The sequence below is a fragment of the Chiloscyllium punctatum genome, chromosome 7 (assembly GCF_047496795.1).
Source record: "Chiloscyllium punctatum isolate Juve2018m chromosome 7, sChiPun1.3, whole genome shotgun sequence".
In the NCBI taxonomy this organism is placed as follows: domain Eukaryota; kingdom Metazoa; phylum Chordata; class Chondrichthyes; order Orectolobiformes; family Hemiscylliidae; genus Chiloscyllium; species Chiloscyllium punctatum.
This window is the reverse complement of record NC_092745.1, coordinates 105,248,274-105,275,905: the sequence shown is the minus strand read 5'-3', so window position 1 is coordinate 105,275,905 and position 27,632 is coordinate 105,248,274. Positions and strand designations below refer to the sequence as shown.

The window sequence follows — 27,632 nt, the reverse complement described above, 5'->3', positions numbered from 1 at the left end:
AGGAATGAAGCTTGGGGGGGTAGGGGGGTGGGGGGGGAGAGGGGGGAGAGGTGGTGGGGGTGGGGGTGGGTGGAGGGTGGGGAGCGGGGAGGTGAAGGGTGGGGGTGGGTGGGTGGAGGGAGTGGGGGGGAGGAGGGGGGGTGGTGGGAGTGGGGGGGAGGAGGGGGGGTGGTGGGGGTTATGGGGAGGAGGGGGGTGGAGGAGGAGGGGGAGCGGGCGGGCTGAGATTCAAATGGGAGAGGCATGGGTTTGGGGGGAAGGTAGCTGGGAATGTGATATGTAGATGAAGGTGGTGGTATAGGTGAGTAGGGTGGAGTGGATAGGTGGGAAGGAAGATGGACAGGTAGGACAGTTCAAGAGGGCAGTGCTGAGTTGAAAGGTTGGATCTGGGAAAACATTGGGGGAGGGGAAATGAGGAAACTGGTGAAATCTACATTGATCCCGTAGTTGGCGGGCCCCAAGGCGGAAAATGAGGCGTCAAGTGGTTAGGGTTTGGAGCAAGATTCGCGTGTCCTTAGCGGAGTGAGAGGAGGAGTTGAAAATGTCTGTCAGGAGCTTGAGTGGGCTCTTAGTACAACCTGCAGCCAGTCATTTCTCACAGTTCACCTAATGATATATCCTCCTAAAATAAAACCATATTATCAACCTTGCAAAGGGTGGTGGGGTTGTTTAGTGCGTGTCCCGGAGATGTTCCCTGAAACATTCCGCAAGTTGGTTTCCTGTCTCTCCAGTGCAGAGGAGACCACATTGGGAGTAATGGACACAGTAGATGACATATGTGGAAGTATAGGTAAATCTATGTTGGATGTAGAAGGATCCTTTGTGGCCTTGGACAGAGGTAAGTGAGGAGGTGTGGGAGTAGGTTTTGCACTTCTTGCAGTGGCAGGGAGGGTGGATTGGTGGGGTGTGTGGACATAACAAAGAAGTTGCAGAGGGAATGGTCTCTCTGGACTGCAGACAGGGCTGGGGAGGGAAATATATCCCTGGCGGTGGGGTCTGCTTGTAGGTGGCGGAAATTGTGGACAATGATTGCGATGTATCCGGAGGTTGATGGGGTAGAAGGTGAGGACAAGGGGTGTTCTGTCCTTGTTACGATTGGTCCAGAGGTTGGTGGGGTACCATTGTCTTTTCTGGTGCCCCGGTCGATGCCAGGTGATCTGTCTGGTTTCATTTCTTTGAGACTGTGCAGCGATTGGTACAACTGAGTAGTATAATTCGACCATTTCAGAGGGCATTGAGAGTCAACCATTTTGCTGTGGATCTGGAGTCACGTGTAGGCCAGGCCAGGGGAGGTTGGCAGATTTCCTTCCCTGAAGGATATTAGTGAACAAGATGGGTTTTTCTGACAATTGACAATGATTTCATGGTCACCAGTAGATTCTTGATTCCAGATTTTGTTTTTTATTATTGAATTCAATTTCCACCCTGTGCCACGGTGGTGAATTCGAACCTGGGTCCCCAGAACATGATCTGAGTTTCTGGATTAATAATCTTGCAGTAATACCACTAGGCTATCACCTACCCCTAAGTTTACTTAGGACTTCACTTCTTTTTTGAATTTCTTTGTCCTAAGATTGTTAACATAGATTAATTGAGTTCTGTAATTGTTTTCTTTATTTCTTGCTATATTGCCTTTTTCTTAAATCAACCTCTTCAGACATGTTATGACACAACTCCATGGCACTGAGACTAGAACCTGGACTTTCTGGTCCAGAGGTAGGTACACTACCACTGCACCACTCTAAACATGATAGTTTTCTAACTTTTCAATTCATGAAATCTTAGATTTATCTTCGCAATTGCCAGAAGTGTTTATGGAATAGAGAAGGATCTGTATATTTGATGAAGCCAATTTTAATTTTTAATTAAAATATTTTATAGATCTTCAGCGATGCTGGTGGAAATTGAATTCTTAAAACATTAAGAGTCCCAATGCAATAAAACCTGATATGGTTGTGATGGAGAATGATGGAACAATAGATTTTCAGTGCAGCGATGTTGTGTTGTATGTCTCAAGTGGAAAATGCAATACATTTAATTCACATGGTTGGTGATCTGCCTCTGAGCTGATCGTCTCTAGTTTTTATGCATGTTTGTGCTACATTTAGAATAAAACAGGTTGTAGATCTTAGTTCCCACACTAAAGCAGGACTTCTGGCTTCAATCCTTCATTTGTTTCTATTATCTTGCCTGTTTAGAAATTGATGTTTGTCCCAGTCTGTGATTCCAGACATACAACATTTTTCAAGCTTTTTCTCCTGCAAGCAGGCAGAAGAAAATTCTCATGCATTCCCTTGAATTAATCTGGAGCTGTGGAGAATACTTCAGTGCATTAACCTTTTTCAGTCTTATCTATTTAAAAGCATAAATAGGATTTAACGTACTCCAGTTATTTCAAAGCATAATAAGTATATTTTAACCAGCTAGGCATAATTGATTTAAAATACCTTTTTGAATATTCAGAATTGAATTCATAATATTTTAAATATATCGCAAGTTTTTAAAAGCATTGTTTATGCTCCAAGGACTACCTTATGCAAAATATTGGATGAAACACATGATTGTGTTTACTGGAGCAGCACGATAATTGGCAGTAAAAATAACGATTTTTAAATCTCATTTCATGGTAGTGTTTTAACAGTGACTTTGGCAGCTGTCAGAAATTAAGTATGCTATTAGTTTGGGAATACTTAGCTGGAGTACTTTGTCATTTTTGAAGAAGACAAATATGTATTGGAGATACAGGAGAGTTGATAAGCCTGGTAATATTTGTGTTAGATTATGAATCTAGAAACTAGCTAATGCTGTCAGGACCCTTGTTCAAATGGCAATTGGTGGACTTTGAATTCAATAAATTTCTGGAATTAAGAATGTAATGATGGCCATGAAAATACTGCTGATTGTTGGAAAAACTATCTGGTTCACTAATGTCTTTCGAGTATGGAAATTTGTCATTGAGCCATACAGCATGGAAACATGCCCTTTGACCCAGATTGTCCATGCCAACCAGGTTTCCTAGACTGAATTAATCCCATTTACCTGCATTTGCCTCATATCCCTCTAAATCTTTCTTATCCATTTACCTGTCCAAATGTATTTTGAATTTTGTGATTGTACCTGCCCCTAACACTTCCCCTTGGTAGCTTGTTCCATATATGCGTCATTCTCTGTGTAAATGAAACAAGACACTTTAAATCTTTAACCCTCATCTTAAACCTATGTCCTCTAGTTTGGACTGCTCTACCCTGGGGAAAAGACCTTGGCTACTCATCTGAGCTATGCATCCCACGATTTTATAAACATCTATAAGGTCTTTCCTCAGCCTCCTATGCACCAGGAAAAAAAAGTCTCAGCCTATTCAGTTTCTTCTTATAGCTCAAACCCTCCAGTCTCTCTAACATTCTTGTAAAGCCTTTTTGCACCCTTTCCAGTTTAATAACATCCTTTCTCCAGTAGGGCAATGAGAATTGTGCACAGTACTCCAAATTTGGCATTACCAATGTCTTGTACAGCTATAACATGATATTCCAATTTCTGTATAGAGTGCTCGCATTGATGAAGTCAAGTGTACCAAATGCAGCCTTTACCATCCTGTCTACCTGTGATGCCACTTTCAAGGAACTATAATACCTGCAACCCTTGGTGTCTTTGTTTGACAACACTCCCCAGGGCCCTACAATTAACTGTGTAAGTCTTTGCCTGACAGGTCTTTCCAAAATGCACCATCTCGCATTCATCTGTGTTAAACTCCATTTGTCACTCCTCAACCCACTAGCGCAGTTGATCAAGATCCTGTTGTACTTGTAGATTACCTTCTTCATTGTCCACTATACCACTAGAGAACATAGGTTTAAGATGAGGGTTAAAGATTTAAAGTGTCTTGTTTGTCATCCACAAACTTACTAACTATGCCTCCTATATTCTCATCCAAATCAATTATATAAATGACGAGACCAATGGACCCAGCACTGATCCTTGCAGCATACTGCTAGCCACAGGTCTCCAGTTTGAGCAACAAGGCATCTGGATGGATATATGAATAGGAAGGATTTAGAGGGATATGGGTCAAACTAGATTAATATAGGGTATCTGGTCAGCGAGGGCCAATTAGACCAAAGGGTCTGTTTCCGTGCTGTACATAGCTAAGACTGTAACAATCCTCTACTTCCACCCTCTCTGTCCTACCGTCAAGTTGACTTTGTATCCAGTTGGCTAGCTCTCCTGGATCCCATGTGATCTAACCTTACTAATCAGTATACTGGGCAAAACCTTGTTGAAGGCCTTGCTAAAGTCCATGTAGACAACGTTTACCACTCTGTCTTCATCCATCTTTTTGTCACTTCTTAAAAAAAAAATCAAATTTGTGTGAGGCAATTTCCCATGCATGAAGTGATGCTGACTATGCCTTTCCACATGAATGTAGATCTTGTCTGTCAGAACCCCCTCCAACAACGTGCCCACTGATGTCAGGCTCACCTGTCTGTTGTTCCCTGGCTTTTCCTTTCAGCCTTTCTGAAATAATGGCACACCATTAACCATCTTCCAATCTTCTGGCATCGCACTAATGCTTGTCGATGATACAGATATTTCCATTAGGACTCTGCAGATTTTTTTCTCGAGCTTTTCACAATGTCCTGGGATGCACCCGATCAGGTCTCAGGGATTTATCTACCTTGTTGTATTTTAAGACATCCAGCACCTCCTCTTCTGTAATGTGGACTCTTTTCAAGACTTTACTATTTATTTCCCCAAGGTCCCCAGCTTCCATTTCTTTGTCCATGCTAAATGCTGATGAAAAATATTCATTTAGGATCTTACCCATCTCCTGTCACTCCTCACGTGGACGACCTTATGGATCTTTAAGGGGATCTATTCTCTTCCTAGTTGCTCTCTTGTCATCCTCATCTGGTGTAGCCTACACGTGACTCCAGACCTGCAACAATGTGGTTTATTTTCAAGTGCCCTCTGAAATGGCCGAGCAAGCCACTCCGTCACATCAATCGCAACAAAGTCTAAACAAAGAAATTAAACTGGACTCACCATCTGGCATTGACCTCAGTACCAGACAAGATATTGGGAAAAAAACATTTCTTTCCACTCGGCAAAGTCCGTCTTACTAACATTTGGGGGTTTAGTGCCAAAACTGGGAGACTGCTAGACTGGGTTTGTGGCAGGTGGTAAAGAAACCAATAAGAGGGAAAAACATATTGACCTTGTCCTCACTAATCTGCCTGTGGAGATTATTGAGCCCCCTCCTCCTTCAGTGAGTGGTTTAGTTGTCCACCACGATTCAGGGCTGGAAAACTAAGATCTGATTTGTCAGTTATGGGATCACTTAGTTCAGTCTATCAATTGCTGTTTTCTGTTTGGTATACAAGTCATGTTGCAGCATTATTGAACTTCAGACCACATTTGAAATATTGTGTACAGTTTTGGTCACCACAGTACCAAAAGGTTTTGGAGAGTGTACAGAAAAAGTTTACCAGGATATTGTTGAGTTTGGAGATATTAGGTATGTGGAGAGATTGGACAAACTTGAAGTCAAATCTGATAGAAATTACGGAATTATGAGAGGTATGGATTGATGGATAGTCAGTGTACTTTTTCCAGGGTAGAAATGCCAATTTCTAGGGGGTATGGGTTTAAGATAAAAGAGGAAAAGTTTAAATGCGACCAAGAAGGAGAAAGTGAGGACTGCAGATGCTGGAGATCAGAGTTGAAGAGTGTGGTGCAGGAAAAGCACACCTGGTCAGGCAGCATCTGAGGAGCAGCAGAATCGATGTTTCAGGCATAAATTGTTCATCAGGAATGACCCCGGGTGTTGTGTGAGTTTTAACTTTGTACACCCCAGTCTAACACCGACACCTCCAAATCATGTTCCATTTAACACAGTGATAGTGCCACACGATACAATGCAGGATATTCTCAATGTGAAAGTGTGACTTTATCACCATAAGAACTGCATAGCAGTCATTCTTACCGATACTGGCGTAAGCAGCAAGTGGCCGACGGACCTAAACAATCCCACAACTAAGTCACAGCAGTGTGTACTATCTACAAGATGCACTGCAGAAATGTGCCAAAGAAATTTAGACAGCACCCACAACCACTTCCATCTCAAAGGCCAAGACCATCAATACACAGGAACCACTACATGCAAGCTTCCCTCCAGCCACTGATCATCCTGATTTGGAATTATATTGCTGGTCTTTCACTATTACTAAGTCATAATCCTGGAATTCCTTCCCTAAGGGCATTGTGGTCCACCTACAGCAGATGGACTGCAGCGGTTCAAGACAGCAGCTCACCACCTCCTTCTCAAGGACATTTGACAATGGGTAACAAATGCAGCCAGTGACTCCCATGGACCATAAGTGATATCTTCAAAAATATATATAAATATTGGAAAAATTCAACTTGCAAACAACTGAAAATGTCATGATCAAAGATGGTTTACTTCTGAACCATTTAAATTGGGTTCATACTTGGTTCTTAAACATATCTACCTTGTTTGGAGCTTAAAAATCTTCACACATCTTTCCATGTGCTGTTTGTTTCTAAAGCCATTGTGTATCTAGCTCATAATACTGTAGTTCTAGCTATCTTTTTGCCTTCTAGAGTGTTTGAAGTTAAAAGGAAGAAAGTAAAGACAAGCTGGAGAAAGGATAAAAGGTAAATATAATCATTTAAGGTATTGAGAAATGTTCCAGTTGAATCAATGAAAGAATCAAGGTGCAAACAATCTTCATGTTTTCATTTACTTTAACACAGATTTATCATAGACTGTGGTAGAAACATAGGCATTTTAAGAATCTAACTTACAGATAATGTCCCAGACACTGCCGCCATCATCCCTAGATATGTCCCACTGTCAGGACAGACCAATAGAGGTGGTGGCACAGTGGTTTGCAGTCGGGAGAGAGCTACCCTGGGAACCTCAACATTGACTGTGGACCCCAAGAAGTGTCAAGGCATCTGCTACTGATTGCCACATACCATCCTCCCTCAGTTGATGAGTCAGGAGTCCTCCATGTTTAACAACCCATGGAAGAAACATAGAGAGTAGCAAGAACACAAAATTTACTCTGGGTGGGAGTTTCAATGTTTACCACAGCAGCAACACCACTGATCAAATGGTTGGGTCTGACAGGACTAGCTGCCAGACTGAGTCTGTGGCAGGTGGTGAGGGAACCAATGAGAGGGAAAAACATACTTAACCTCATCTTTGCCAATCTGCCAGCAATAGATGCATCTGTCCATGACAGTATTAGTAAGAGTGTCTCCAGATTAACAGTACGGTGATCAATGTCCTGTCTTCATGTTGAAAATACCTTCCTTTGTGTTTTTGGCGCTATCACCGTATGAAATGGTACAGACATCAAACAGATCTAGCGACTCAAGACTGGACATCCGTGTGGTGCTATAGGCCGTCAATAGCAGCAGAATTGTACTCCAACACAATGTGCAATCTCATGGCCTGGATTATCACTCATTACGATCAAGCCATGGAATCAACCTGATTCAGTGGAGAGCAGCACCAAGCATACCTAAAATTGGAGTGTTAATCCAGTGAAGCTACCAAACAGAATTACTTGTGTTGCAAACAACGTAAGCAGCAAGTGATAAACAGAGCTAAGTGATTCCACAACCAAAGAATTAGATCTAATGTTTGCAGCCCTGCCACGTGAGGCCGTGAATGATGGTGACAATGAACAACTCTTTGCTCTTTCGGGAGTCAGTACAGACTTCATGGGTAGAATGGCCTCCTGTGCTGTAAAATTCTATGACTTGCTGGTGAAGGAGGCTCCACAAATATCCCCCTCCTTGATGATGGAAGTGACCAATGGATCAATAGAAAAAATAAGGCTGAAGTATTCTTCATCAAGAAATGATTGGAGGCACTGGATATTGCTATGCAACCTGATAACATTCTGGTAGTTGTACTGATGAGATAGGCTCCAGAATTTGCCACTTCCCTAGCCAAACTCTCTTCCAATGTATTTACAAAACTGGCGTCTAACCAACAAAAGCCTAGTTATATCCTGTACGCACAGAGCATGACAAATCCATCCCAGCCAATTACTGTCCCCTCAGTCTACTCTCAATCATCAGTGTGACATCAACAGTGCTATCAACAGCACCTGCTTAACAATAACCTACTCACTCACCCGCTCAACTTGATTTCCCCCAGAGCCACTCAACTCCTGACCTCATTATAGCATTAGTTTAAACATGGACAAAAGAGCTGAATTCTAGAGGTAAGGTGAGAGTGACAGCTCTTGAGATCAAGGCTGCATTCAGCTGAGTATGGCATCAAGGAGCCTGAGCAAAACTACAATCAGTGGGTATCAGGAAGAAAATTCTTCACTGGTTGCAGCTTTCTTGCCATGTAGGAACATAGCTGTAGTTTTTAAGAGATCAGTCATCTTTGATCCAGGACATCTCTGCAGGAGACAAAAATAGAAATTGCTGGGAAAGCTAGAAGGTCTGGCAGTGTCATAGAATCACAGACTCCCTACAGTGTGGAAACAGGCCCTTAGGCCCAACAAGTCCACACCGACCCTCTTGAGATCTGTGTTTAGTGCCTGAATTAAAGATGGAGATGATAGACATTCCCCCCTCATTTGAAAAGATATCTATCAAGTTGAAATGGTCAAAGTTGAAGGGGCGGCACGATGGATCTGCGGTTAGCACTGCTGCCTTGCAGTGCCAACGTTTGATTCTGGCCTCCGGTGACTGTTTGTATGGAGTTTGCACGTTCTCCCCTTGTCTGTGTGGGTTTCCTCTGCATTAGTCAGGGGTAAATGCTGGTTTCATCACCATCTGCCACACAACCAGTGGAGAGAAATCAGAGTTAACGTTTTGGGTCAAATGATTCTGCCTCAGAACATCCCTGCATGTGTTCCTCAGGCTAGTGTTCTACGCCAGTCATGTTCAGTTGCTTCATTAATGACCTTCCCTCCATTGTCCCTCCATTGTAAGGTCAAGTGGGGATGTTTATCGATGATTGCACAATGTTTAGCACCATTAGAGACTCCTCAGGTGCTGAAGCAATCCATGTTCAAATGCAACAAGATCTCAACAATATCCAGGTTTGGGATGACAAATGGTAAAAATACTTGCACCACACAAGTGCCAGACAATGACTGTCTCCAATAAGACACAATCTAACCACTACTCTGATATGGACTAAGCCAGACCATTCAAAAAATTCTTAAGCAGGCAACCCAGACCATAACTTTGCAATTTGTTTCAGTAAGTGTACAGTAAGTTAGCTAGTTTGACGACTAGATTTGAAAACAGCCAAAAATTTATTCACAAAATTACATAATGAAACACAAAGAGCAGAATGAAGAACCCCTACAGAACTCAGCCTGTCCAACTAATTATGCTGTTCCGAATATACACAGCAGTCTCAATAAGCAAACTCCCTTTAAAAACCAGTATAAATGGAACACATGCTTACAGGTTGAAGTTGAAGGGCAGAGAGAGTTTCCACACAGCTCCCTGTTGAACTTCCAACCAGTTCAAGACTGAACTAAAACTGCTCCGCTCAGCTGGAGAGCTGACCACTCCCCTCTCTTTGTACAGGTCACTTCAAACATGACCACTTTAGCCTGAAGTTTCATCTGTTTACATGTAAATAAAAGGCCTCTCAAAATCCTTTTCATCTCTGTACCAAACCAGGCCGGTCGGAGCCCAGTTCGGTTTATTTTGCCCCTTAAAGAAAATCAAGGACAGAATCTCCTTGAGTCAAAGAACAGCTATTAGACAAACAAAAAGGACTAGCTTTGTGACAACCCCTTGATATTCAATGGTGCTACCATCACTGAATTCCCCACTATCAACATCCTTGTGGTTACCATTGACTAGAACTGAACTGGACGTGACACTTTAAATCAGAGGCTAGGAATAATGCAGTGAGTAACTCACCACCTGACTCCCCAAAGCCTGCCTACTATCTTTAAGGCACAAGTGTAGTGGAATACTCACAACTTGCCTGAATGGATGCAGCTCCAACAACGCTCAAGAAGCTTGGCACCAACCAAGATGCAGCAGCCTACTTAATTGGCACCACGTCCACAGCACTCCCTCCACCACTGCTGCTCAGGAGCAGCTGTGTGCACTATCTACTTGATGTACAGCAAAAATTCACCAAGTATCCTTAGAGAGCACCTTTCAAGCCCATGACTGTTTCCATCTTGAAGGATAAGGGCAGCAGAAATATGGGAACACGACCACCTGAAAGTTTTCTTCCAAGCCACTCATTATCCTGATTTGGAACTATATCGCTATTCCTTCACTGTCACTATGTCAAACTCCTGGAATTTCCTCCCTAAGGGCACTATGGGCCAACATCCAGCTTGTGGACTGCAGTGATTCAAGAAGGCAGCTCAGCCCCAATTTATCAAGAAATGCTGGTATCGTCCATGTCTGGCAAGTGAATTAAAAAAATGTGAACGTGCAAGCCAGGTGGTAATTTTCAATTTCTGTATCTTCTGACACTGTGATTCTGCTCAACAATTGTCCTAATTTGGGCTCAGGATTGGGATTATTAGGTAGTATCAGTATTGACTTTAGTCACAGTGGTACTGTTGGTTTGGAGACTTTCTACAGTCATTCTAGTTTTGCTCTGACAATGAAAAGCCAGCTGGCAATTATGTGGGAAGTAACCTTTCCCTGGACTGGCATTTGGCTATTTTAAGTTGTTAGCAATTGAGAGCTAGTTGACTTCTGAGTTAGAAACCTTTGGGTTTAACATCTACACTAGGGATCAAACTGTTAACCGTCACATTTCTCCAGAAAAAAATAACAGGATCACCTTTCTTTCTTCAACTAATGTTCCCAAGAGAGATTCGACTAAGCATTTAATGTTATGGTACACAAAACATTGTACCCACATAATAATTATTATTGCACTTTAGTGCAGTGCTTTGAATCATTTCTTGGGAACTTCTAACGTACTTGATAAGTGGGAACATTTTCTTATTGGAATCTTCATAGTGGAACTTATTTATCAGATACAGGTTGTTCTGCTGTAACGCGCGTTTCAGCGCGAATTGGCAATAATGCGATTGACGAATTGTGCATGTTGTTTGGATAATGCAAACTTTCTGCTGAATGGGTATAGTGATTTTCTATTCGTGATCTCCTACAACACGATTTTCTGTAGAGCTTTTCCATAGCGTGATTTTTTGTAGTACGAGGCTGCAGAGGAACACAACTGTCGCATTATAGCAGAACGACCTGTAGTTAATTTCATGTCAGAATGGCCTAAAAGTCTCCACACTTCAGCACCCACCAAATCCCAGATATATTTGCCACTGCCAGGGATATCAGTACATTCGAGTTTGATTCCAGTTTTTATTTAATTTGCACATGTATATGAAGTTGAAAAATCCCTCTTTTCCATCCATTTATTAACATTTTATTGCCCTATTTCTTAAGTACCGCTACTGTATTATATATTTAAGTCTTTTGTGCATACAAACCTCTTATGTTCTTGTTCATAGTTTGTATTGTATTACATTTAAAGTAAACCTCAAGTGAGACTTGCGATCTGATTGAATCGCAATCAATTGTACATCAAAAAACTAATCGGTACATAGCCTCTGAAGTGTGGATACACACACCGAAGAATAGGTACTAACATATCTGGCTCTACAAGCTTCTCTAGTGTCTGTCCCGAGGCAATGGAAAGAATAGCTGTTCTGACCTGCGATCTGTTCAGTATTTGAAATAATTGCAGCCTACTCTTTCACATATGTATTCTCCAGTTTCTTCACTAGCATGTTGGACAATGAGAATTCAGACTCTAAAGAAAGTTTGTTCAACAGACCATTGTGTGAGATTTATTATTCACTGAGTGATTGGATGCCCAAGGCATAAGTAGATTTTCTGTATAGATTGAAAGGACAATACATATTATCAAATCAACAGCATTTGTGGCTTTCACCGGGTGGAAAATAGGGGGAAGGTGGATCAACAAACCTGACAGATTTTGCTGTGGGAAGTTGGCTACATTAACTTTATGAAATGATTAGCAGTTCTTTGATTCAAGGTGATTCTTATGACTAATGTTTAAGCGAATGAAAAATGGGCAAGGTGGAATAGGTTCAGTACATTTGAAAGTCACACTGCTGTGTTGAAGCAGTTGAGCATTTAATGAACTTTTTAAATGTTTATGCGTGGTTAGAAAAAGTGAAGTTGAAAGTAGTTGGTAATATTGATGTTGCTGATATTTGGGATTCATGTTGCTATAATTCTGCTTAATAACCTTGGTTTTATCTTGAGATTTACAGTGCTGTAGGCATATTCAAAATTGCGAAACAATATGTCACAAATGCATTGCAGTCTGTGCGTAGATAAGGCATGCATCTAAGTTCCAGCTTGAATCCCTAGTTTGTGCTGAACTAACTGATCTCTGTGCTTGTAAATTAGTAAGAAAAAATTGACTAAGATTCCCATGCTTTGACCATTAACCTATGATCTGTTTGGAATCTTATGCTTGGACGTAATGTGAAAACAGCATTAGATATAGCTCTTGCTGCTCTCAAAGATGTCCATGTGGCAAATAGGTAAACTACTGGAGAGTTCATAGTGCCTGCTTGGCATCATACCCTGGCAAAGAGGAAATGAAGGAACAATGTTGGTAGGAATTACAGGGTGGAACAGGGCAAAAACTGATCTGTGAGGCTTATTGAAAAATATGCAGTTCTTTAGGATGTCTGACAATGTGGATGTGGAAAAGTTGCTTTCCCTTTGTGGGAAAGTCTAAGATTAGAGGGTATCATCTCAGTAGAGAGTCACCCCCTTAAGAAAGAGATAGAGGAACTTCTTCTCCAGACTAGCGAATCTGTAGAGTTCCTTATTGCAGAGGATTGTCAAGGCTGGGTTATTAAGTATACCGAAGGCTGAAATAGATTTTTTAATCAAGAAAGGAATCAAGGGTTATGGGATAATCCTGGAACATAGAGGTGAGGATTAGCAGATCAGCCAGATTTCATTGAATGGCAGAGCAGATTTGATGGGCTGAATGACTTACATCTGCTTCTACATTTTACAGTCTTATGGCTTTGACGTCTGTAAAATTATGAATAAATGAATGTTATATTGAAAGAAAATCTCAGATAGCAGCACTCTTTCCCAAATGGCACACATGACTCTTTCCAACATCTTTAAGTGAATGGAGTATCTTTGCAATCTTGACATATTCAACCTGTGGTCTGCTGTTCAGGTATAGTAAAAGATATCTGTGAAAAGTCAGGCTGGCCCAAGCATGATATCTAAATTGTTCAGCTCCAAACTCTTCACACCATTGAACATTTTGATATTGGAACACTTTGAGTACCTTGCATCAGCTAAGGAAGAGGAACGTAAAGGTAAATGATGGGGTGAAAATTAATCAGCCAGATTAGAAAGTGAATTACTTTTCTTAATAACTACAGACTGGTTAGTTTAATGTAAGTGGTGGGTTAGGTTTCAGTAACCATAATGGGAGGAATAAAACATAACAAGTACTGTAAAAAGTGTGTTAATTAAGGATGTTATAGTTGATTAAACTAATTGAAATTTTGATGAACTAGAGGAGAAGGTTGGTGAAAGGAATGCAGTGGATGTTTCTTCATGAATTTTAGGAAAGCATTTGACAAAATATCATTTATTTGGCAAAATTAAAAAAAGGTTAATAAAATTATGGCATGTAGAATAGGAAAGTAAATGACAGTTTGGGTTTGAGAAAATTGGTTTAAGGACAGAAAACAGTGTGACGGCCAGTGAGGATGACATAATTTGATGGCAACAGGATATGAATGGGTGAACAGAATGGGCAGACAAGTGGCAGTGACTGTTAGGTGATGCATTTTGGCAGAAGGATAGGTAGAGGCACAGGGACTTTTACAGGTCTAAAGTATGTGATGTGACAAGAGGATCTAGGCATAGATCTTTGAAATTATATATTGAGAATAATTTACAAATCATATGGTGTCTTGGGCTTTATAATTCAACATATTGAGGTCAAAAGCAGGAAGTTCTAAAGCTTTATATGTGGAGTATCTGTTAGGCCACTGCTGAAGTATTGCATCCCATTGTGGTCATTACACTATAGGAAGGACATGTGGGTCCTTGAAAGGATTCTTGAAACGAGGATGTTTGATTTGATTTATTGTTGTCATGTGTACCTGGGTATGGTGAAAAATTTTGTTTTGCAAGTAGTACAGGCTGATCATTGCAAACAAGAACATATACATCATAGGGCGCTTAGACAGAGCAAGATGTGCAAGGTTATGATGACTGCACAGGAAGTGCTCAAAAGCAGGGTTAACATTAGATTTGAAATTAATGAGATCCGATCAGCAGTCTATTAACAGCAGGAAAGAAGCTCTTCTTGAGTGTGTGTGTGTGTGTGTGTGTGTGTCTGTCTGTCTGTCTGTCTGTCTGTCTTGCATGATGGTCTAAGTTGTGCATACAACTTCCTGTAGTTTCTTCTGGTCCTGGGCAGAGTAGTTGCCATACCAGGCTGTTATGCACCCAAGTAGAATGCTTTCGGTCGTGCATCTATAAAAGTTGATGAGGGTTCTTATGGACGTGCTGAATTTCCTAAGCCTCCTGAGAAAGAAGAGGCATTGTTGTGCCTTCTTGAGTGTCGCATCTACATGGGAGGTCCTGGACAGATTGTTGGTTATTGCCACTTGACACTGTCAATCCGCTCCACCTCAGCTCCATCGATATAGATAGGGGTGCGTCCTGGTCCTTTCTTCCTGATGTCAACGATTAGTTCTTTTGTTTTACGCACATTGAGCGAGAGATTGGTATCACTGCACCACAACACCAAGTACTCTATCTCCTCCCTGTATTCTGACTCATCAATGTTTGATATCCAGCCGACAATGGGGATGTCAGGAAACTTGTAGATGGCATTCATACAAAATTTGGCTATATGATCATGGGTGTAAAGAGAGTACAGGACAGGGCTGAGTATGCATTCTTGTAGTGCGCCAATGTTGGGGATTGTCGTGGAGGAGGTGCTGTTGTCTATCTTCACTGATCGTGGCTGTGGGTCAGGAAGCTGAGGATCTAGTTGCAGAAGACAGAGTCAAGACCTAGGTCTCGGAGATTTGTGATTAGCCTGGTAGGGATTATGGTGTTGAAGGCGGAGCTGTAGTTGATGAGTAAGAACCTGATATAGGTGTCCTTGTTATCCAGATGTTCCAGAGATGGGTGTAGGGCGAGGGAAATGGCATCCGCTGTGGTCCTTTTTCGTTGGAGGCAAATTGCAGGAAATCAAAGCAGGCTGGGAAGCTAGAGTTGATGTGGGCCATGATTAACCTCTTGAAGTACTTCATGATTGTGGATGTCAGAGCCACTGGATGGTAGTTGTTGAGGCACATTGTATGTGTTTGTTTTTGGTACAGGGCTGATGTTGATCTTCTTGAAGCAATCTTCTTCAGATTTTAGCAAGGAGAGATTGAATGTGTCAGTGCATTCTTCCAACAGCTGGTCCTCACAGGATCTGAGTGCAGGGATGGGCACTCCATCTGGACCAGTCACTTTCCTCGAATTTTCTCTCAAGAAGACCAATCTGACGTCTGCAGTGATGGCAGAAGGAACAGACACATCAGGTTCTGTCTTGGCAGAATAGCTACTGGCATTCTGCTCAAACCGAGCGGAGAAAGCATTGAGTGAATCAGGGAGAGATGAGTTCTAGTCCGCTATTTTATTCTGCTTCATTTTGAGTCCCATTACATTGTGCAGTCCTTGCCACAGGTGGCTGGTGTCCGAGTGGTTAGTTTGGGCCTCTAACTTGGTCATATCTGGGTTTTCCATACAGGTCGTGGTAGTCCGGTTGATTGCCACACACCCTGCCTTCATAGAGTCATGGAGATGTACAGGAAGGAAGCAGACCCTTCGGTCCAACTCGTCCATGCCGACCAGATAACCCAACCCAATCTAGTCTCTCCTGCCAGCACCCAACCCATATCCCTCCAAACCCTTCCTATTCATATACCCATCCAGATGCCTTTAAAGTGTTGCAATTGTACTAGCCTCCATTACTTCCGCTGGCAGGCCATTTTCTCTCTCTCTCTCTCACACACACACACACACACACACACCCCTCTATGTTTAGGTTTCTCTTATATCTATCCCCTCTTACTCTGAACCTATGCCCTCTAGTTCTGGACTCCCCAACCCCAGAGAAAAGACCTTGTCTATTTACCCTATCCATGCCCCTAATGATTTTATAAACCTCTATAAGGTCACCCCTCAGGGTCCGACGCTGTAGGGAAAACAGCCCTAGCCGAATCAATCTCTCCCTGTAGCTCAAATTCTCCAACCCTGGCAGCAGCCTTGTAAATCTTTTCTGAGCCCTTTCAAGTTTCACAACATCCTTCCAATAGGAAGGAGACCAGAATTGCACGCAGTATTCAAAAAGTGACTTAATCAATGTCCTGTACAGCCGCAACATGACCCCCCCCAACTCCTATACTCAATGCTCTGACCAATAAAGGAAATCATACCAAACGCCTTCTTCACTATCCTATCTACATGTGACTCTACTTTCAAGGAGCTATGAACCTGCACTCTAAGTTCTCTTTATTCAGCAACACTCCCTAGGATCTTACCATTGTGTATAAGTCCTGCTACGATTTGCTTTCCCAAAATGCAACACTTCGCATTTAGCTAAATTAAACTCCATCTATCACTCCTCAGCCCATTGGCTCATCTGATCAAGATTCCGTTGTAATCTGAGGTACCTTCTTTGCTGTCCATTACATCTCCAGTTTTGATGTCATCTGCAAACTTACTAACTATACCTTTCAAGCTCACATCCGAATCATTTACATAAATGATGAAACGTAATGGACCCAGTACTGATCCCTTGTGGCGCTCCACTAGTCACAAGACTCCGATCTGAAAAGCAACCCTCCACCACCACCCTCTGTCTTCTACCTTTGTACCAGTTCTGTATCTAAATGGCTAGTTCTCCCTGTATTCCAGTGGATTTCCTTGTTCATCCAAGGTGTCCGGTTGGGCAATATTTGGATTTTTAGCACACAATCCCCCTGTACGCACTTGCCAGTGAATTCCATGATGGTGGTGGCGTTCTCGTCTAGGTTGTCTACTGAATTCTTGAATGTGGTCCAGTCCATTGATTCCAAACAGTGAGAAGCTCTTCCGCTACCTCAGACCAGCATTCTGCTACTTCTGTGAAGGATCCTCTCATTTCAACTTCTGCTTGTAAGCTGGGAGGAAAAATACAGCGTTGTGATCTGATTTTCCAAAGTGTGGATGGAATATGGAGTGGTAGGCATCTTTGATTGTGTAGCAGTGGTCAAGAATGTTCAATTCACTGGTGGGGCAGGAGACATGTTGGTGGTATTTTGTAGACCTTCTTGAGGTTGGCCTGGTGGAAGTCGCCGGCTACAATGGATAGGGCCTCAGGAAATTACGTCCCCAGAGCACCACCGATGTTTGCCAGACGGTTTCATGTATTCGATTACAGGATTAGGTTAGAGATGCTTGGTTCAGCACAAAAGAGTGAGGAGAGATCTTACAAAAATATACAAAATCGTGATCTGTTTGAATGAAGTAGACAAAGAAAAGCTGTTCTTATTAATTGAGAGTGCAAGTCCTAGGGGACTTAAGGTTTTGCGCAAGAGAGGCAAGGAGATAGAGGGACCAACTTACCACATGGAAAAGACTTGAAATGCTGCCTATGACAGTGGTGGAATAAGATTAGTGATTTCAAAAGGGGTTTGGATCAGCATTGGAGGGATGTAAACCTACAGGGCTGTGAGGGTAGAATGGGGGAATGGGGCTGACCAAGATAATCCAACACAGCTGTAGTTGGACATACTGATCTGAATGTCCACCTCGTGTCCTCAGAACTCTATGATAATTATCCTATAATCACCTAAGAAGTCTTGCAGAATACAAAAACAATCACTTGGATTAGATTACAGAGTGAAAGCAAGTCCTTTGGCCCCCTCCGAAGAGTAATCCACCCAGACTCATTCCCCTACCCTATATTTACCCCTGACTAATGCACCTAACACTATGGGCAATTTAGCATGGCCAATTCACCTGACCTGCACATCTTTTGGATTGTGGGAGGAAACCGAAGCACCCGGAGGAAACCCACTCAGGCACGGGGAGAATGTGCAAACTGCACACAGGCAGTCACCCCAGGCTGGAATCAAACCTGGGTCCCTGATGTTGTGAGGCAGCAGTGCTAACCACTGTGCTGCCCTTATTTGAACGGTTACTGAACCATTGCATTTAATTGAAAACGTTATGAGAAGTAAAACTTGCGAAACTCAGGAGAGTTTTAAAAATAGTATTCTGAATATTGTGACATTCTTTCTTCCGGTAGATACTGTCTGCATATTTGAACAACTTTAGTAGTATATTCGTAGAATTCAAATACTGCAGTAAAATAGTACCAGCAGTACCTGTTTAATTTTGCCCCATATTACATTGTTTCACTTAACCATTAGTAAAGGGGGTTCCCAATTTACAAACATCTGACTTGCGAGTACTGTTATTTCTGAACACAAACCATGTAGGGGTGTAATTTTTAAGATTCAACACACAAACATTTCCTGTAGTATAGCATTTTGTTCTGATTTGTACAAATCAGTTTACGAATGGGCTCGAGAACAGAAACCGTTCGCAACCTGAGGACTGCCTGCGAGTAATTGGGACCTATTATCTCATTGTGTACGTGGAATTTACATGTCATTTACTTGAGCCAAGTGATACAATTTTGGCTGAGCTGTTCCTACCTTGTAACTTGAAGTTGCTCCCAATGCCCAGCCTTCTGACATGGGGCCTCTCCCATACTCAACCTTCTGATTGCAGCATCTTCACCATCCCCATTTGACATCCCCATTTGTGGCCTCTCCTCATGTTTGAATCTTTGAAGCACAAAGCCCCTATGCCTGAGGTCTGCACCAGGGAATTGTTACACATTGTATTCCAGATTGCTTGTTTGAGTCATAGAGCCATACAGCATAGAAACAGACTCTTCAGTCCAACCTAATCCATGTCGACCATAATCCCAAGCTAAACTGGTCTGACCTGCCTGCACTTGGTCCACCTCTCCAAGCATTTCTTATTCAGTTACTTATCTAAATGTCTTTTAAAAGTTGTAACTGTACCTGCATCCACTAATTCTTCTGGAAGTTCATTCCACACATGAACCACTCTCTGTGTAAAACGTTGCCCCTCATGTCTTTTTAAAATCTTTCTCCTCTCACCTGAAAAATATGCCCCCCAGTGTCAAACTCCCCCACCCTAGGGAAAATACCCTTGCTATTCACCTTATTTATTTAGATTAGATTAGATTCCCTACAGTGTGTAAACAGGCCCTTTGGCCCAACCAGTCCACACCGACCCTCTGAAGAGTAACCCACCCAGACCCACTTCTCTCTGTCTAATGCATCTAACAGTATGGGCAATTTAGCATGACCAATTCACCTAACCTGCACGTCTTTGGACTGTGGGAAGAAACCGGAGCACCCGGAGGAAACCCATGCAGACACGGGGAGAATGCGCAAACTCCACACAGACAGCCGCCCAAGGCTGGAATCAAACCTGGGACCCTGGTGCGGAGGCAGCAGTGCTAACCACTGAGCCACCGTGCCGCCTCACATGATTTTATAAGCCTGTTATAAAGCTATGCATCAATGTCCTACGCTCCAGTGAAAGAAGTCCCTGCTTATCCAGCCTTCTTATAACTCAAGCCCACCATTCCTGGCACCATCCTGATAAATCTTTTCTGAACCTTCTCCAGCTTAATAATATATAGCAAGCCGACTAGAACTGGACACACTACTCCAGTAGAGGTCTCACCGACATTGTGTACAAATTCAGCATGACGTCCAACTCTTATACTCAAAGGAGCGAAAGGCACAGCCGGTCAGGCAGCATCCGATGAGCAGGAGAGTTGACATTTCGAACGTAAGCTCTTTATCAGGAATTTGTGTGCTTTTCCAGCACCACACTCTTTGACTCTTATACTCAAAGCTCTGAACAATGAAGGCACTCCTCAGCCCATTGACCCAGTTGATCAAGATCTCTTTGTAATGTTAATCTTCTTCATTGTCCACTGTACCACCAGTTTTGGTGTCATCTGCAAAATTACTAACCAAGCTTTCTATGATCTCATCTAAATCATTTATATAAATGATGAACAAAAGTGAACCCAGCATCAATCTCTGTGGAAGACCACTCGCAATATGCCTCCAGTCTGGAAAACAATTCTGCACCACCACACTCTATCGCCTGCGGTTAAGCCAATTTTATATCCAACTGGCAAACTCCCCTGAATCCCATGTGATTTAACTTTACTAATAATAATCTACCGTGTGGAACCTTGTCAAAGGCTTTACTAAAGTCCAAGTAAACAATGTCTATCCTCATCAACTTTCTTGGTTGCGTCCTCAAAAAATTTCAATCCAGTTTGTAAGACATGATTTCCCTTGCACAAAACTATGCTGACCATCCCGAATCATTCCTTGCCTCTCCATATGCATGTAGGTCCTATGTTTAAGAATCACCTTCAACAACCTACCTACCACCAAAGTCAGACTGACACGTCTATAGTTCCAAACTTCTCCTGGCATCCCTTTTTAAACAAAGCCACAATATTGGCCAGTCACTGGCACCTCACTAGTAGTTATTGATGATGTAAATATTTCTGTAAGAGGCCCCGCAATTACCTCTCTAACTTCCCACAACTTCCTGGATGCACTAAATCCAGTACTTGAGATTCATCCACCTTTGTATTTTCAAATTCCTCCAGCACTTGCTTTTCTGTAATGTGAATTGTTTTCAAAACATCAGTATTTATTTCCCTAAGTTCTCTAACCTCCGTTTCTTTCTCCGCAGTAAAAACTGATGCAAATTTAATACCTCTCCCATTCACACAAAGTTCACCTCTTTGATTTTTAGGGGCCCTACTCTCACTCAAGTTGGTCTCTTGCTCTTAGTGTACTTATATAATCTCACCATACTGCTCAAGAGATTCATTTGAACCTAGTTGTCTTTATCTAATACGTGATTTTTTTTATTCTTGACTAGAACTCTATCTTTCTTTCTTCCATTGTTCCCAAATCCTATCAGCCTTACCTTTTGCTCTGACAGGAATATAATGATTCTGAACTCCCAGTATCATACTTTTGAAAGCCTCCCACTTATGTGATGTCCCTTTAACTGCAAACAGTCTATTGCAATCAACTTTTGAAAGTTCTTCTCTCATACAATTAAAATTTGACTTACTCCAATTCAAACTTTTTATAGAAGGCTTATCCTTTTCCATAACTATTTAAAAACTAATAGAGTTATGATCACTAGATACACAGTTTTCTCCTACCATCATTTTAATCACTTGCCCTGCCTTATTACTCAAGAGAAAGTAAAGTTTTGCTCCTTTTCTCCTAAGAGCATTTACATATTGATGAATAAACTTTTCTTGAACACTTTAACAAGTTCTTCTTCATCCAAACCTTTAACGCTCTGATAGTCTCAGACAATGTTTGGAAAATTGAAATCACCTATTATTACAACCTTATTATATTCTTACTGATATCTGAGATTTCTCTGCATATTTGTTTCTCAATTGCCCTCTGACTGTTGTGGGCCTATAGTTCAATCTCATCAATGTGATAATTCCTTTCTTTCTTCTAGTATTGTTTGATCCTGTGCCATATCATAGCCATTGCTTGATGATATCTTGGGAGGTCTTTTTTCCCCTGCATTATAGCCATCACTGCCTATAGGATCCAATCGGGTACATTGGTGCTGTTTCTCTTGGATGGCTATGGGGCCTGGGCCATTATCCTACTCCTTCTTTGGCAGTGTGGTGACAAAAACAAATGCAGTATAGAAATAAATGTCTTTAAGAACTGGAAGGTATAAATCAATGGTTGGAGTTCTGTTGTGGTTTAATAGCATAGTCATTCTATAAGAAGCAAAATTTGTTTTGTGTCTTCTCATGGAAGTATGTCTCTGTTTATTCTGAAGAGAGTTGTTTCAGACCATCCAAAGTGGATAAACATTAACTGTAGATCAAAATTTGATGGTAAGCTAGAATGTAAGTCGTGAATTAGATCACACTATGTTTAAATATGCCTATCTCTCAAAAAGCAAAATAAAGTCACAACATTTGACTCAGGAGCATCTGTAGTTTTGGCAAATCAGGTACCATTTGGTTCCAAAATCATATTTCTGCTGCATACACAGACTACTGAAATGGCCCATGCTGGACATAATTTTGGTACAAGCATTAGCATGATTGAGTTCAATAGTTTGTGATGTCAGTTAGTGTACAACACTCATTTGACCTCAGTCCTAAGACTTCTGACCTCATCACTCTAGCGCAATTCAACAGTTCAACAGCAGGAATAACCACTCCAAAGCAATGGTATTTGAAGTGATCAGTTTTCAGTTTAATTGTTGATTTGATTTGTATTGATTTTCTTCAAATTTATAGAAGTGCTTTGATTTTCTGCCGCTGTTTTAAAGTTGGTTCTGCAGCAGGGTCAAAATCATTCTTCTTTTTCTCTGAGATTTTCTCAAGGTCTACTTTTAGCTTTTGGAAGTTAATGTTTCATTCTCATTAATACATTTATTGGGTGATGCCATCACATAGTAACAATTCTTCTGTATTTCCATTGACAGATGGAGAGTTGGGATTGTGTAGAATGGAATTAGACAAATTCATCAATACCCTGAATGATTATCAACCATTGATTCAACTTAAAGCCATAATACACAATAATTTATTTGACACCACACAATTCAAACTGGTACAAAGTATAGGAATAAGTTAAAAGTACTGACACACTTATGCACTAGAGTTGTCGCCCTTAAATACAACTTGTCCACAAGGAAGGATGTAGTAGCACTGGAGGCAATTCAGAGGAGGTTCACCATGTTGATTCCAGGGATGAAAGGGCTGTTGTTTGAAGAAGAGTTTAAAGCTTGGGCTTGTACTCACTGGACTTCAAAAGAATGAAGGGGGAGGAATCTATTGAGATATATATAAATGCTAAAGTGGATTGATAAGGTGGAAATTGAACAGATGTTCCCCCTTTGGGACAGTCTCAAACAAGAGGTCATAGATATAGAGTGAGAGGAAGTAGTTTCAAAACTGAAATGAGGAGAAACTACTTCTCTCAGAGGTTTGTGAATTTGTGGAACTCTCTGCCCCAGAGTACGTGGAGGCAGAATTAATCAGCAGATTCAAGAACGAAATAGATGTCTTTCTGATGATGAGTGGGATAAAAGGAAGCAGGCAGGAAAGTGGAGTTGATAAGCCACGATCATGTTAAATGGCAGGGCAAGCTCAAAGGGCTGAGTTGCCTACTCCTGCTCCTAATTCCTCTGTTCCAAATGTATTTCTGTCACACTTGAAACATTTTAACCAGGCACTTACAAACCTGCTTCTGCATCTTTGATCTCAATTTCAGTTTTAAATGTAACTGTTGATAGTATTCGTTACAGTAGGAAGCACTCCACTTCTTCCCTAAGTATACAAGAGTAGCTCCTGAAGTTAGGCAGCCTTAAATTAAATATTCTATATTCATCTATAAAGAAATAATTGCCTCAGTAATTTAAACTTGATCCCAGTCAACTGAGCATGCCTTTGGTTACAGATTTAAAACTCTCTCTCTCTTTCTCTCTCTCCTTTTCTCTCCCTCTCTCTCCTCTCTGTCTCCTTCTATGCCCCCCCTCTGTCTCTGTCTCTCTGTCTCTCTCTCTCTCTGTCCATTGTAGCCTTGATCTACTGCCAAACTTAGCAATCATCCTCTCCATCCCCTTTTGCAGCCCCCTTCTTCTCCTTGCATCTCTCCTCTTCCTTCCTTCTCATAACTCCTTCAGTATCCCACATTGAGCCCAGAAATCCTGCGAAAGAATTTTGTCTTCAGCAATAGGTGCCCGTTGCTGCCAAAGGTGGCTCTTCACTCCACGTTCTAGGTGCTCGGTGGCCCATCAGACTTCAGCAAATCACACTCCCCAATCAACTCTCTCGGTGCCAGCACTGACTTTCCTAATTGCACACTGCTGTTTCGATTACATGCTGTTTCTCTCCCACATACTGAGTTACCATTCCTCTCGGCCTAAAATCTGAGAGAGAGGTGGAGCAGAGGCAATGCAGAGGAAGGCAAACTGCTCACAGGAGGAGTAGTTGATGGAAAAGGGCTTTGGGACAAAGTCCTTATGCAGTTAAGGTCTTTGGAGAGCATTTCTATTACCCCAACCTCAGCCAGGAACGTTACAAAGCAGTCTTCACTGACATCTACTCCAATCTGCAGGCAAAAATGTTCTGTCTCTGATGGCAAGTTTGGAGATTGAAAGGATGAGTAATTAGCAAGTGTGTCATGTACCTCAACCCTGCTACTTCATACGTCCAACAGAATCTGCTTCTGGAAAGGAAGTACCAGGTTTGATCTTTGTGCCCTGCTGTTAATTGAAACTTCGAAGTGGTCAAATAATGACCACCTCAGGGTCTCATTCTGCTATTACTGATATTAACTGAGCTGCACATGGGCCTGTCACCACGTTGTCTGCATGACAACTAAATCTGTGCCTGTCATCTTTGGGAATGGGGCAGTGGTGTGTGCAGGGATGTATTTTGGTCAATGGCACTAAACTGTCTGATTGAGGACTGGACATCAGGGAAAAGTGGGGCCACTGAGATCCTATTGCCCTTTCTTTTGACAACACTCCCACAGCCCCTATCCTGCAAAGCTCCTCTCTGATGTTGCTCACCAGTGACCTCGATAGCTTCATGATCTTGGAACTCTGGTCCATGTTCTTCTGGCAGAAACCATGGGTACAGCAAATGGCTTCTGATTGTGGTCTAAGTAGGGGAAACCTCTGCCCAATACATTCATTTCTGGGGAAGGCCCACTGATGGATTAGTTTATGGTGTAGCTAGTTTACCTGAAACAGGCAGAACTCAGTTACCGACAAGACAAGCTGATTGGGGGTGCAAAAAATGACACGGGCTCGATTATACAGCTCAAGAGGAAAAATATTGCCACAAACCTAATCTACTGCACAATATTTTTGCATAAACTGCTATTTTACTATAAAATTCTCTGATTCAGTAACACTGATGAAGTCCCTAAAGTATAGAAGGAAAGTAGAAATGAACTTAAACAAGGAATTAGAAGGGCTAAAGGGGGTCATGAAAAGACCTTAGCAAACAGGTTTAAGGAGAATCCAAAGGCTTTTTATGCATATATGTAAAGCAAGAGGGTAGTCAAGGAAAGGGTTGGCCCACTCCAGGACAAAGGGGGAATCCATGTGGAGCCAGACGAGGTAGGTGAAGTTCGAAATGAATATCTTGTTTAGGTATTCACCAAAGAGAAGGAATTGGCAGAGGATGATAACAGGGAAGGGAGTGTCGAGTTTCTCAGCCAAGTTGATATTAAAAAGGAAGAGGTATTAGAACATAGAACATTACAGTGCAGTACAGGCTCTTTGGTTCTCGATGTTGCGCCGACCTGTGGAACCAGTCTGAAGCTATCAGTCCTACACTATTCCATTTTTATCCATGTGTTTATCCAATAACCATTTAAATGCCCTTAAAGTTGGTGAGTCTACCACTGTTTCAGGCAGTGCATTCTACGCCCCGACTACTTTTTGAGTAAAGAAACTACGTCTGACATCTGTTCTATATCATCACCCCTCAATTTAAAGCTATATCTCCTTGTGCTAGCCATCACCATCCGAGGAAAAAGTCTCCCAATGTCCACCCTAACAAAACCTCTGATTATCTTTTTTGTCTTAATTAAGTCATCTCAAACTTCTTCTCTCAAACGAAAACAGCCTTAAGTCCTTCAGAAGATCTTCCCTCCATATCAGGCAACATCCTAGTAAATCTCCTGTGAACCCTGTACAAAGTTTCCGCATCCTTCCTATAATGTGGTGACCAGAACTCTACACAATACTCCAAGTGTGGCCACACCAGAGTTTAGTACAGCTGCAGCATGACCTTGTGGCTCCAAACCTCAATCCCTCTACCAATGAAAGCTAACACACGGTATGCCTTCTTAACAACCCTATCAATCTGGGTGGCAACTCTCAGGGATCTATGCACATGGACACCGAGATCTCGCTGCTCATTTACACTACCAAGAATCTTACCATTAGCCGAGTACTCTTTTTTCCATTTGCTCCTTCCAAAGTGAATTACCTCACACTTTTCCACATTAAATTCCATTTTCCACCTCTCAGTCCAGCTCCGCAGCTTATCTATGCCCCTGTGTAACCTGCAACATCCTTCGACACTAACCACAACTCCACCGACCTTAGTGTCATCTGCAAATTTACTAACCCATCCTTCTACACCCTCATCCAGAAAACTTATAAACATGACAAACAGTAGTGGCCCCAAAACAGATCCTTGCAGTGCACTATTAGTAATTGAACTCCAGATGAAGATTTCCCATCAACTAGCACCCTCTCTCTTCTTTCAGCTAGCCAATTTCTGATCCACAATCACCCACAACACCATGTCTTCATATTTTGTGCAATAGCCTACCATGGGGAACCTTGTTAAACACCTTACTGAAATCCATATGCACCACATCAATCGCTTTACCTTCAACCATCTGTTTGGTCACCTTTTCAAAGAACTCAATAAAGTTTGTGAGGCATGACCTACCCTTCACAAAACCGTGTTGACTATCCCTAATCAACTTCTTCCTCTCCAGATGATTATAAATGTTATCTCTTATAACCTTTACCAACATTTTACCCACAACCAAAGTAAGGCTCACTGGTGTATAGTTACCAGGGTTGTCTCTACTCCCCTTCTTGAACAAGGGGGAGCAACATTTGCTATCCTCCAGTCTCCAGACAATGACAGCATAAAGATCAATGCCAAAAAGCTCAGTAATCTCCTCCCTGACTTCCCAGAAAATCCTAGGATAAATTCCATCTGGCCCAGGGGATTTATCTATTTTCACACTTTCCAGAATTGCTTACACCTCCTCCTTGTGAACCTCACTTGCATCTAGTCTAGTAGCCTGTATCTTGATATTCTGCTCAGCAACAGTGTCTCTTTCCAACATGAATACTGATGAAAAATGTTCACTTAGCGCTTCCTGTATCTCCATGGACTCCACACACAACTTCCCTCTGTTATCCTTGATTGGCCCTTATCTTTCTCGTGTCATTATTTTATTCCTCATATAACTATAGAAAGCCTTTGGGGTTTCCTTTGTCCTAAATGCCAATGACTTTTCATGTCCCCTCCTGGCTCTTTCTAGCTCTCTCTTGGCTAACTTATAACTCTCAGGTGCCCCAACTGAACCTTCACGTTTCATCTTAACCTAAGCCTTCTTCTTCCTCTTGTCAAGAGATTCTTTCGTAAACCATGGCACCCTCGCTTGTCCATTTCCTCCCTGCTGGCAGGTACATACTTATCAAGGTCACGCAGTCGCTGTTCCTTCAGGGCTTATGCCCGAAATGTCAGTTCTCCTGTTCCTCGAATGCTGCCTGACAGGCTGTGCTTTTCCAGCACCACACTCTTTGACTTGATCTCCAGCATCTGTAGTCCTTGCTTTCTCCTCGTTTGGTATGCTTGCCTTTGTTGGTCAATACATTGAGTACAA

General features: G+C 42.0%; 1 protein-coding gene across 5 annotated transcripts in view; it reads left to right on the top strand.

Moving 5' to 3' along the window:
- st3gal3a (ST3 beta-galactoside alpha-2,3-sialyltransferase 3a) overlaps positions 1-27,632 on the top strand; it is a 503,401-nt gene that overhangs the window by 191,783 nt on the left and 283,986 nt on the right. For 2 of the 5 annotated variants that reach the window (XR_011961176.1, XM_072574507.1), the window contains exon 6: positions 6,619-6,672. The exons of the other annotated variants lie outside the window; for them this stretch is intronic. Coding sequence is in view for 1 of the 2 variants with exons in the window: in XM_072574507.1 (XP_072430608.1) it covers positions 6,619-6,672 (54 nt within the window). In the remaining variant the exon portion in view is untranslated. The remainder of the gene's footprint in view (positions 1-6,618; positions 6,673-27,632) is intronic. 5 annotated transcript variants of the gene reach the window in all.